At 48.2% G+C, this 12,183-nt stretch overlaps 1 protein-coding gene across 4 annotated transcripts in view; it reads right to left on the bottom strand.

Annotated features, from left to right (window-relative positions):
- Nucleotides 1-12,183, bottom strand: part of HTR4 (5-hydroxytryptamine receptor 4) — a 66,187-nt gene that overhangs the window by 45,440 nt on the left and 8,564 nt on the right. For 3 of the 4 annotated variants that reach the window (XR_004981114.2, XM_036391636.2, XM_036391639.1), the window contains exon 2: nt 461-542. Coding sequence is in view for 3 of the 4 variants with exons in the window: in XM_036391636.2 (XP_036247529.1) it covers nt 461-486 (26 nt within the window). In the remaining variant the exon portion in view is untranslated. Of the gene's footprint in view, nt 1-460; nt 543-8,371; nt 8,440-12,183 lie in introns of those variants that run through there. The other variant, XM_036391638.2, reaches the window with a different exon arrangement.

The following is a 12,183-nucleotide window of genomic DNA, read 5'->3' as shown; positions in this document are numbered from 1 at the left end:
AACAATCTCTGAAACACGTGAAATTACAAAATCCAATAAAATATAAATAGGAAATACTCGTGGGTCATTTATTTTTCTACTCTGGAATTAGAGAAAATGAGGTCTGCCACCTCCCTCGAGCTGTGATGAATGCAAGTTCCAAACTGAACTGTCAAAATTTTCCAGGAATGTCTCTCCAACATCACACTGCAACCTTTTCAAAATTCATAACATTTTCTACTGAAAAGAAATCCTTGACTCGTCTAGGCCACGTTTGACACTCCTCCAAACACCAGGGTGATGTCACGTCCTCAGAGGAGCTCCCAACCAGGAAACCCCAATCCAGGCCCTGCTGCATGAGCAGGGAGTTTTATCATATCAGCAGGCAGGGAGGGAATGCTCCCTGCAGCCCTGCAGATGCATTTGAGGGTCCCTGCCCAGCCCAGCTCAGGGGCTGCAGCAGCTGAGTCCTTCCTCCTACCTCACATTCACATCCAGCTCTTCCATCACAGGCAGCAGGCTCAGGTAGCTGGGAGTTCAACGTCCATAGGAGAGACCTCATCCTGCAGGGGAGAGAGGAATACAGGGATTGGTTCCAGGATCTCCCATAAATGCAGATTTCCCCCATTGCAGGCACTCACTGGAGGATCCAGGTGCCCTCGGTGTTTTGGCCCCCTTGCACCCACCAGCTCATGTTCAGCTGCTTTACACCAGCACTTCCAGCTCCTTTTCCATCAGGCAGCTTTCCAGCTCTCCCCCCAGCCTGGCTCTGCCCATCCCAAATCACCTGCACACCTGCAAGACTTCCCCAGCAACTTCCCAACTTCCAAAGGTACAAAAAGGAGCTTGAATAGAGCCAAGCTGAAGAAAGTTTGCAAAGCCCAGGTGGGAAAACACAAGCAAGAAGGCTTGGTAAATTAGTTTCTGTTTTTACACAAACCTAAAACATTGACTTACCACTAAATTAAACCAGGTTTCCTGTGACACTCTATTGTGCAGCCTTATGAATACTTAATAGCAGTGCTGTAATTACAAAGAACTAAATGCTTTGCAGCTTGAGTTAAAATAAATGTACTTACTTCCAGCACCACTAAGTGATGTAAATATTAATGGGGTTTTTAACTCTATCAAAATTCCGTCCTGACTCCAAAGAAATGAATGCACCATCTTAATAATGTGCTTGTGCATTTGCTGCTGCTAATCCAGTGGAAAAAATAGGCTCAGTTTCGGAGCACTTGAGGCTGTTGATTACCCCTTGTGCTGTCTCCAGGGAGCCAGGGAGAAAGGCACCACCACAGCCTGTCAATGCCAGCCCAGATGCAAATAATGCCACTGTGGTTACTTGGCTTCAAAGGAAAATGAGAATAAAAGTGCCTCAGCCTTCCCAGACACTGATGGCAGCTTTGCAATGCAAATGAGCCCCCCACTCTGCAGACCTGGCTGGTGCTTGCCAGAGGAGTAATTCAGGATGTGTGTATTAGACAGCATTTTGCAAGGGAAATTTGCTGGAGTCAAAAGGATATTTTTGTCAAAAAGGCAGAGTTTGGCTGGCCCCTGTTTGCAGCTTAAAGCTTCAGCTGGTGGTTCTTTGGGCAATCTGCTGATTCAAAAACTGCTGCTGTGTTTTGCAAAGAAAAGGGGGAGAGGTCTAGAGGTTCACCTCCGTGTCCCTGAGGCCTGACCTCCAACCTGAATTTGGAGGAAAAAGCCAAAAATCCACTCTCCTGTGCTCCTGCTCTGGAGTTCTTCCATAGGACAAAATACCTGGTGTGGTTTCACCCTGTGAGATATCAACATAAAATTAATTCTGATTTCTCCTGCAAAACGGATGAAAAACTTTTCAGTGGTTTTGTATGTCAAAATTCCAGTTAGGGGGCATCTTTCTTCCTTTGCTCTTCTAGAAAAAAATGTCATTTTAGCATCAGTAACACTGATGTTACACAATATCTGTACCATCTTGCTATCATGGAGTCTTCTACAATCACTGAAACTTTCTAGATAAGAGTGAAATAAAAACCCCAAACCAACCCCAAAAACAATTTCTAAAACGGGGTAAAAAAATCTTCACAAACAGACAAAACCCCCCAAAACCCAAAGGCAATCCAGGAGGCAGCAGGGAAAGGCTGCACTGGTGGCACTGGGGATCTCAGGGGTGCTCAGCTGCCAGGCTGAGCTCAGCTCACCTGGCACAGGAACTGGCACGGACACGTTTTATGAAAGATCCTTTGGCTAGGAGTTTTTTCTCCTGAGAAGCCTCAGAGGAAAAGAAAAATAATAATTACCTGCTGCTGTGGAATGCAACTGGTGCATCTTTGATTGGTCTCATGTGGTTGTTTCTAATTAATGGCCAATCACAACCCAGCTGTCTCGGACTCTCTGGTCAGCCACAAGATTTTATTATCATTCCATTTCTTTTCCTTTCCTTCCAAGCCTTCTGATGAAATCCTTTCTTCTATTCTTTCAGTATAGTTTTAAAATATCATTTTCTTTTAATATAATATATCTCATAAACTAATAAAACAGCCTTCTGAAACATGGAGTCAAGATTCTCATCTCTCCCCTCATCCTGGGACCCCTGTGAACAGCAGCACACAGCACTGTCCCCTTGGCCTGGCTCTGCCCCTTCTCCTCCTCCTCTCCTCAGGGAAATGGGAAAACCCAGCGAATGGGTAAATGGATAAAATGGATAAACCCCATCAATGGATAAATGAACGGATCCACCCCTGGATTTGAGGCATTAACAAAGATTTCACCTGTCACAGCCATGGGGGGCTGGCTGGTGGCCAGCAGGTGACCACAAGGCCCCACAGACTCACCAGATGTGCCCCCAGATGGCAGCAATGGCCACACCGTGTCCCCTGCCAGCAGCAGCTCACTGAGACGCTGCCACTCTCCGTCCCTGAGCCCATCAGCTCCTCTCTGCCACTGCTGAGTGCTGACAGCAGAGTTGAGTCACTGCCACCCCCATTTCCTGCAGTGCTGGGCTGGGAAGCTGCTCCACCATTGGGGTGCTGTTCACAGAGGTTCCAGGACCAGGGGAGAGATGGGAATCTTGACTCCATGCTTCAGGAGGCTGATTTATTATTGTATGATATATATTATATTAAAAGAAAATGATATATTAAAACTATACTAAAAGAAAAGAGAAAGGAGACATCAGAAGGCTTGAAAGGAATGGGATGATGATAAAATCTTGTGACTGCTCACAGCCTCGACACAGGTGGCTGTCACTGATCACCAAGTAAAAACAATTCCACATGCTGGGTAAACAGTTCTCCAAATCACATTCCAAAGCAGCAAAACATGGAGAAGCTGAAGCTTGTCAGGAGAAAAGATCCTGGCAAAAGGGTTTTTCATAAAATATGTCTGACACACCACAGTCCCAGGTGGGCTGAGCACTCTGCAAAGCCCATTTCCCTCCAGACAGACCCACCCTGGCCCTCCTGCTCTGGCAGGGATGGGTTTGAGCCCTGAACCCAGCCAGGAATGGGCAGGGACAGGCTGCAGAGGCAGGAATTCCTCCAGGAAAACCTGAACCCAGCTAGGAATGGGCAGGGACAGGCTGCAGAGGCAGGAATTCCTCCAGGAAAGCCTCACAGGGGAGCAGGGACATGGAGCACCATGAGCACGTGAAGAGCAGCTGGCAGCCTCTCCAGGACTCATTAACCAAGGAACAAAGCAAGTGAGGAGTCTCGCACACACCTTCCCAGCGAGTGCAATTTGACTTCCAGCCAAAAGCTTTTTTCCTTAAGTACAACAAGGTTCCTTACCTGAGACTGAGAGATTCCCCCTTAGGCAAGGCTGATGGATAAAATGGATTTTTTCACCCTGTATTCATCACAGACCTCAGTTCCTGAATGAATTGTGATTAAATCCATGTAACCAACTCCATCAGACACAAACTGTGCACAGGATGCTCAGACTGGACCCAGCTGCACCCAGACTCCATCAGGAGCTCAGAGAGCAGAGGGGTCCTCTGAGCCTCACAACTCACTGGGGGATCTCCCTGACCCTTTTGGGTCTCTGGTCACTGTGGAAATCATTTGTAAATCATTCTAGATCAATTTTAACTCTCTGTTCCTTTGTATTTTTCCTCCCTGTAGTAAGGAGCAGAGTGAGCCTTGCCATTGAACCTTTTTAATTCACACTTCTACCACATCCTACCAAACCCCTTCTGCCAATACCTTTGGACATAACTGAGTGATCAAAATTACCCATTTGTGACACTCTCTGCTGCACCACAGAGCAGGGAGGGAGATGTAAAAATAAACTAAACTAAAATGAAACAAAAAATACTAAAATAACTAAAAAAAAACCCTCCAAAATTAAGTAATAAACTAAAACTACTAAACTAAAATAATAATAATAATAATAATAATAATAATAATAATAATAATAATAATAATAATAAACAACTAAAATTTAAAAATATTATATTTATTTAATAGTATATATTTAATAGTCTTTAGTATTAAATAAATTATATTTATTTAATACTAAAAATTATTTTAAAATAAATAATAAAAATAAACTACTAAAACTAAAATAATAAATTAAATAATAAATAATAAACTAAATCTACTAAACTAAATTCAGTTTCTATGTCTCATGCTCTCAGTGAAGAGCTGGACTTATCACTGAGTGACTTTGCTCTTCTCTTTGTAAGTGTAAGATTAAAAATCCTCTTTATAATAACGCTTTGCCAGCTTTCTGGAGCACAGCGTGGGGTGCAGTAAGGGCTGATGCCAGTGCAGTTTTCTGGCAGACACATGGTTTTTATGGGGTAACACAGAGCAGATGATGTTTAGGGACTCTTTAGCCTTCCCCTGGAAATCGCTGTCCCCCCCAGCTCATGCAGGAGTTCCTGGAAGTGCAGGGAGTCATTCAGCTCCCATCCAGTGTGGGACTCCTGATTGAGACCAGCAGAGCCACTCTGACATAAATAAAGACTGCATTTACCATTAAATCCATGATTTCAAGAGGCTCCTCACTTTCTGTGGTGAACAGCTGCTAAACTGAAGCTGGGATTCAATAAAAAAAGAGCTGTTGCTCGATTCCCCACACATTTCACTTTTGGGGTGGTGATTTTCCTCAAAGCTCCATCATTATCAGGGAAAAAGAAGCTGTTAGCAGGGGTTAACTGGACCAGATCTCCCCAGCCCACACTAAACTGCTATTTTTGAAATGAGAGTCACCTCAATCCAAAGAAAACTTCTTGCTCATCACTGCAGAGAAGTCCAAAACCCTCCAAGTGTTGTAAGAGAATATCCTGCCCATGACAACACTTGAGGAACAGGAAATATCAAAGTGATTCACCTTGTCCTCTCCCAGATAAAAATGGGTTTATTTCCCTCAATTTCTGCCCCCTCCCACAGCACCTCTTGCCTTCCCTGTCTCTGCTGTCTCTTCTGTCCCCAGGAAGGACAGAGCTGATAAGGAGTCCCTCAGCTGTCAGCAGAGACAGATTGCTGGGCAGATTCAATCCAGCCTCATTCCAGCAGGGCAAAATGGAGCACTTTGCTTAAATACAGAAATTAAGAGGGACGTGACACATCCCCAAAAATGAAATGGAGTCCAGCTTGAAATACAGAGCACAGAAGAAATGTCTTTATATTTCTAAAGCCCTTTAAGGAAAGCCTCTGGCTTGCCCACCCCAACCTGGCAGAGTTTAGGGGTTCCCCAGTCACAGGTGGCACTGGGGTGACAGTGGCAGCCACACCTCGTGTGCAAACAGCATTTCTGGGTGCCAGCCTGGCCTTGACAGCCCCCAGCCATGCCCTCTGAGCCTCCTCAGCCTCACATCACATTACTCTGTCAATGGCAAAGCTTAAATTTCATCCTCGAGCACCAAAATAGCCCCAGCAGGCAGCAGAGTCCAAGGGCTGCTCCCCAGGAAAGGGCACGGCCGGGCGGTTGTGTCCTCCTGGATCAAATATTGACAGCAGTAAACTTCTCAAGGGTGACTTTGCTCCAGAGCAGAGGCATCTGCAGCGCTCCCTGCCTCTGCCAGGCTGTGTTTGTGTGAGGGAGAGGGAGCAGCTGTAAAACCTGTGGGTTATTGCCTGTGACAGGGCCGCTAGGAGCTCTCCCAGCTCGCTGCTCTCACCTTCAGCAATTACTGTCAGCTCTGCTGTCCAAACCCAGCCTTCAGCTGCACTCAAACCGCAGCCCAGAGACATCCCGTGGACAGCCTGGCTCTCTCAGAAGACCAAAAATACAGTAAGAGATGTCAATGAACAGCTGAAGGCAAGAGGGAGGGGTGAATCCTTTCTCACCACCCGACTGATCTGTGCTGTGCTCCCTCTTTGCTCGCAACTCTCCAAACCTCCTCAGAACGCACATTTTCCCCCCTAAAAACCTTCCAGCTTTTCTCCTCCTCACACCAGCACCAGGGTGAGGGAACTGCTGCCCCAGAAAGGCACCAGCTGTGCTTTCTGTGTCCAGTGACTGGTTTGTTTCCTGTGCATGCAGACTGGGAATGCTGGCGAATGTGGGAATCCCTCAGCTTTGCCATGGGGGTGCTGCTGCTGGTCACTCCCAGCCTGCTGCAGGGGCTGATGCCTTCAGCTTGAGCTTTCCTATTTCCCAGCCTCTGCACTGCATTGGTACAGAACTCTGCACTCCATATCAAGTGTCAGCAGGTTCTCCTCACAGCTCAGTCCCACAGAACAATCCTTTTCCAGCCCCAGGACCAAGGACACCGCTGCAGCTTCAGCCCCAAAAGTGCAAACAACAGGGAATGGAGGGGAGCAACCTGGGAGGGTGGGACTGCATCACCTGGAGCTGGAATTGGACAATGAAGCCAGCGTGGAAATGGACCCAAACTTATCAAAGTGTGAGAACTCGTGGCCAGGATCCATCTGGGGTGGAGCCACGGCCGGGCTCTGGCACTGCCCAAGGTGTGTCCTGTGAAGGGCTTTTAATAAAAACCAATTTATTGCTGTAACTCTGCCCAGCCTCTGCTCCAGGCAGCCTCTGAAGGCAGCAGCAGAGCACAACTTGTCCTTCCCACGCCCCAGCTCCTGCTCCTGCCCCTCTCCTGCCCAGGTTGCTGTGCTGGACTCGTGCTGCTCCCCATCTGGGACACAGGCACAGGCACAGGCACAGCTTTGTTGTGTCAGAGTTAAGAGCCCCTGGTTTGTTTTTATTGCTGCCATAAGCTGGGTTTGTAGGCTGTGAAACACCAGCAGGAAATCAGCTCCTGCTTTGAAGCCCAGTGCCAAGCCCCAGTTTATGGATCTGCAGCTGGAGCAGGAACAGGAGGCTCTCCTGGCCTGGGTGTCCTTCTCTGCCCCAATTCTCCTGTGGAACCGCAAAAAATCTCCTGGGCTGGGCAGGTGGAGGTGGCACTCAGGGCTGGGGACAAGGTGGGGATAGGGCACAGCTGGGACTTTTCCAGCCTCGGGGATTTGGGATTCTCTCACAATGAGGGATGGACAGAGCTGAGCTAACGACAGCCACGGCCTCCATCAGAAACCTCCAGCTCAGCTGGGTCCTGGCAGCCTCACATAGGGGCTGAGGTGGGACAGGGAGGTGCTGAGGATCCCCTCACTGCTTGGGGCACTGAGCCAGTGCCATCAAACACCAGATGGTTCCTCCCACCACATCTGCCTTGGAAAAAAGTGTCTCTGGCAGGTCCCTCCCTACTTCCCAGCCTCTCTCCTGCTCAGCCTGGAGGATCCCAGCCCCCCCAGCCTCCCCAGGCTCTCTCCAGCTCATCCTCAACCCCTCTGAAGCTCCTCCTGACAGGAGCCTTCAAATCCTGGCTCTGCTTGGCCAGCACTGCTCTAAGCTCACCCACCCAGAGCCTCCCCACCCCAGCAGCACTGACTGCCCCAATCCACTTCCTTCTGAAATTATCAAAAAGAAACTTCTAAAAATCCTCCTGAACGCATCCTGCAGCTCCCATGTTGCTCGTGAGAAGAATTTTCTACTTTTTATTCCTGTGCACAAAGAGTCTCTGACTTTCTGCCGCTTACAGCCACCAGGAATATTCCAGCAAACAAATTGATCAGAAATCCCCTAGGAACAGCAGATTTTTAACGGAATATTGGGCATTAGGGATTAATTAGTTCTGAATTTACAGTGGCAAGGATTAGCAACAAAAACCTGACTTAGTCCCTAAGATAATTCAACAGGACTAAGGAATCAACAGCCTGTGACTTTTATGTCCCTTGGAACTGAACAAAAACAGCTGCAGCATCAGCAACCAAAAAATTGCAGTGAATAGCCCACAAATCAGCACAGAAAAGAATCTGAATGCTGTCAGAGTTTGTGATTCGTAGTTCTTAATCTAAAATTCATCTACATCCGAAAACCTCCAGTATGAAGGTCAGTGCTGAGCCATCTGCAGAGTTCTCAGGAGTGAGATTTTCCTTATTCTTGAGCTCACCTGGACTCAGGGTGGGTTCCTCCTGTGCTAAATTACTTTGCATGCTCAGACTGCAGGGATTTATGGATGGGATGGTCTGGGAGACTGCACAGGGCACAGGCAGCATCCATGAAGGTCTTTAGTTTGAAATTCTGTGGTTTTAAACAAGAAAAAGGTTTGGTCACAACCAGGTAAAGCAGCTTAAGAAAGGCCTGAAATCTCTGTGGATAATATGATATAAAAGGTTTTCCTTTGTGGGTTCATTTGGGGCAGGGGTCTGAGGCAGGGCAGGAGCTTCTGCTGGCCAGGAAGGTTGGAAATCCTCTTAATTCAAGGTGCTTTGGGGCATTTTCAGCAAAATTCCCTTCGTTTCACCTGCTGAAGCTCCTTTCTGCCCTGGTCTCAGCTATGAATCAGCTGGGCCTGAGCCAGCCCCAAACACCTGCAGAGGCTCCAAACTGTGCCACAGAAAATCCAAACTTGGCAAGTTCTCCACAAAGGAGCTGCAGAAGGGAATTGCCACCTTACCTCGGGAATTCCCTCCTCGTTTCCAGGCTCACACCTGGCAGCACAGGGATGCCTGGGGACAGCACAGCACCGCTGCAAATTTTTACCAAAGCCCCAAAAAGTGCCTTTGAAATGGTGAATTCCTGTTTGCTCTCCCTCTCTGGAGCACAGGGACACACAGGGGTGGAGGAGGAGCTGCAGCCTACAGATGCAGTTTGAGGCTGCTTTTAAAAACTTCCATGTGGGTGTTTGCCAAAGGAGCTTTTTTTCCTTTTCTATTTTATTTTCTTCCCTGCTCATGAAACAGCTGACTTTTATTCATATTTACACAGTCCCTCAGAAAGCAAACGAAAAACTCTTCCTGAGAAGTTGCAAAGTATTAAATTAGCCAAAAGTAAATGTTATTTTTGGAAAACAAGTTCCAGGTGTGGCTGCCAGGCTCCTTCCACCCAAAGCTGCAGCATTGGAGGGAACAAAAGAGCCTGGATATGACAAAAGGAATGTCACTGCTATTGAAATAAAACCAAATTTTGCTCCCAAGTAAAAGCTGTTTGAGAGTCATTTCTTTTACCTGGATGCTTTTCCCAGGGCTGGGAAGGAAATCAGGGGGGGTTTCAGTTCCCAGAATGGTCTGGCAGCCTCCCAAGCCACATCACACTCACTCACAATGAATAATTTGTCATTTTGGATTTCTTTTTTTTAATTTCTATTTTTCATTCTTGCTCTCCTGATCATTTAAGAACCCCCCATACACATTTATCATCATATACCTTTCTGCTTTGAGTTTATTTTACCCTGAAATCCCCTAACTCCAGCAGTGCTGCACTTTTTAGTGGGTCCTAACGTGCCCTTTAAAGAAATTATTCCTTTGAGGAATAAACACCCACCTTAACTAGAGAGCTGATTCTCCCACTGCATTAATTCTATTAATTAATTCTATTTCCTTCACTCCAATTAAATATAATTTCTACCAGAACGAGAGACCCAGCCCACTGTGGCCAGACCCTGTCTGTAAATCCCTTAGGAATTAATGAAATTAATTATGATAATTAAAAATAATAATTATTGATCTTGGATTTTGGAGTGCTGGTACCAATTTATTGATTTTTGTCCCAAGATTTTTATCCTCAGCTGCCTCTGGAAGCTCCTCCAGACACAATACAACCTAAAATAACAGTGATAAAGGATAAATAATAATTTTAAAAGGCTGCTGAGCACATGGTTTACAGCAGAGGCTGGGAAGGGCCAGCCAAGGGCACAGTGGCTGTTAAAGTTAAATGTGGATTTATCAGGGTTGGATCCTCTGTAACCAACCTGCCTGCACCCCTGAAATCCCTGAGATCTTTCCTAACACCCCAGTGGATGCACAGAAGCATTTCTGCAGGATTGTGCAGAGCTCAGGGCTCCTCAAGGTCACTGCAAGGGGCAGAGCAGCCTGCAGTGGGTGAGATTCTCCCGGGGATGGAGGACGTGGATGGAGAATTCATGAGTTTCTCCAGCTGTGCCCACTGGGATTTTGGACCTTGTCCTGCATCCATCTCACCCCTGACCTTGGAAATCCCAGATGTGATGGAACCAATTGGACTGACCTCCCCAAACCCATCTCATTTCTGCCCTGACCTCCCCAAACCCATCTCATTTCTGCCCTGACCTCCCCAATCCTGTCTCATTTCTGTCCTGACCTCCCCAAAGCTGTCTCATATCTGCACTGTCTGCTGCAGCCCTTCTGCTCCTGCTCCTTTTCTTCCTCTTCCTCCTTCTCCTTTTCCTCCTCCTCCTCCTTTTTCTCCTCCTCCTTTCCCTTCTCCTTCTCTTCCTTCTCCTCCTCCTCCTCCATCTTCTCTTCCTCCTGCCCATCTTCTTCCTCCTCCTTTTCCTTATTTTCTTTCTTCTCCTTTGTCCCCTCCTTCTCCTTTTCCTCCTCCTTCTTCCTTCTCTTCCTCCTCCTCTTCCTTCTTCTCCTTCTCCTCCTGCTCCAGAGGGGCCGAGCTCAGGCTGAATTCCTGGGAGAGCCCCCTGAGTCCTCCCTTGGTTCAGGGCTGCCTTCAGCAGCTCTGGGATCTCCCTTTGTTTGCTGGGACCAGGGCAAGGTGCCCCCAGGTGTTCCCAGATCTGTGCAGAGCAGCAGAGGGAGATGCCAGAGGGATCCCAGAGATGTCCCCTCTGCAGGGCAGGGTCTGGTGTGTGCTCACAGCTCTGAGTTATCCCTGGAGCATCCTCAGGGCTCTGCTTGAGGAGGAAGGCACAGGCTGCACAGGGTTTCCCTTCCTGTTCTCCATCCATCTCTGCTCCCCTGGCTCAGGCAGGTCCTTGGCTCCCTCCCCACTGCTACAAACCTTCCTCATTCACAGCAGCACACTCGGAATTTTCCCTTTGCCTGGCAGGAGAGGCCACCAGGCCCTGCTCTGGAAGGTGCAGAAGCGAAGTTTGAGCTCTCTTAGCACAAATCAGCGTCAGGGCAGGGAGGGACACCCAGGACTGAGCGCTCAGCTTTGCTCACAGCAATTCCCTGGAAGCTGTTCCCTGCAGGAATTCATGGGCAGCAATCGGGTGTTCCCCCACCCTGCTTTCCATCCCAGCTCAGAGGTTGGGATGGGGAGAGGGCAGGGAGAGGCTGGGCTGGGAGGAGGAGCAGGCCCAGCCCCAGGAGAGGAACTGACGTTGCAGTTTCTGCCCCGCTCATTTTACAGCAAATAAAGAATTAAGGAAGATTGCTGGAAATGTGTCCATTCAGGCAGCAGCTGGATTTCCTGTTCATTGCTTTGGGAGTGAGGGAGGAGGGGAAAGTGTGGAGACATCACAATGAGCAGCCTGGTGAGTACCCAGCCCCTGACTCTGCACTTGTGCTGCTAATGATAGAAACAGAGATGTGCTCTCACAAAACCCTGCTTAGTGACATAAAAAATAAACCCATCTCTCAGGGAGACAGAGTGCAAAGTGATTTATCCTGGCATTTGTTCTGCAGGAAGGGGTGGCACCAGTGCCACGAGCACGGCAGCCCCAGTTCCCCCAGTGGCTCCCACTGCCCTGGGACTGGAGCCAGCTGAGCACGGGGTGAGGAAGGGCCTGGCATGGAAAGGACCAGCCCAAATCACAGAAACATGGGATGGTTTGGGCTGGGAGGAATGGGATGGAATGGGATGGTTTGGGCTGGGAGGAATGGGATGGAATGGGATGGTTTGGGCTGGGAGGAATGGGATGGTTTGGGTTGGGAGGAATGGGATGGAATGGGATGGTTTGGGCTGGGAGGAATGGGATGGAATGGGATGGTTTGGGCTGGGAGGACCCCAGAACTCATCTATTCCACCCCTGCCATGGCAGGGACA

This window comes from Molothrus ater, chromosome 15, assembly GCF_012460135.2.
Source record: "Molothrus ater isolate BHLD 08-10-18 breed brown headed cowbird chromosome 15, BPBGC_Mater_1.1, whole genome shotgun sequence".
NCBI classification, from domain to species: Eukaryota; Metazoa; Chordata; class Aves; order Passeriformes; family Icteridae; genus Molothrus; species Molothrus ater.
The sequence above is the reverse complement of the archived record's forward strand: the minus strand, read 5'-3'. Positions and strand labels throughout refer to the sequence as shown.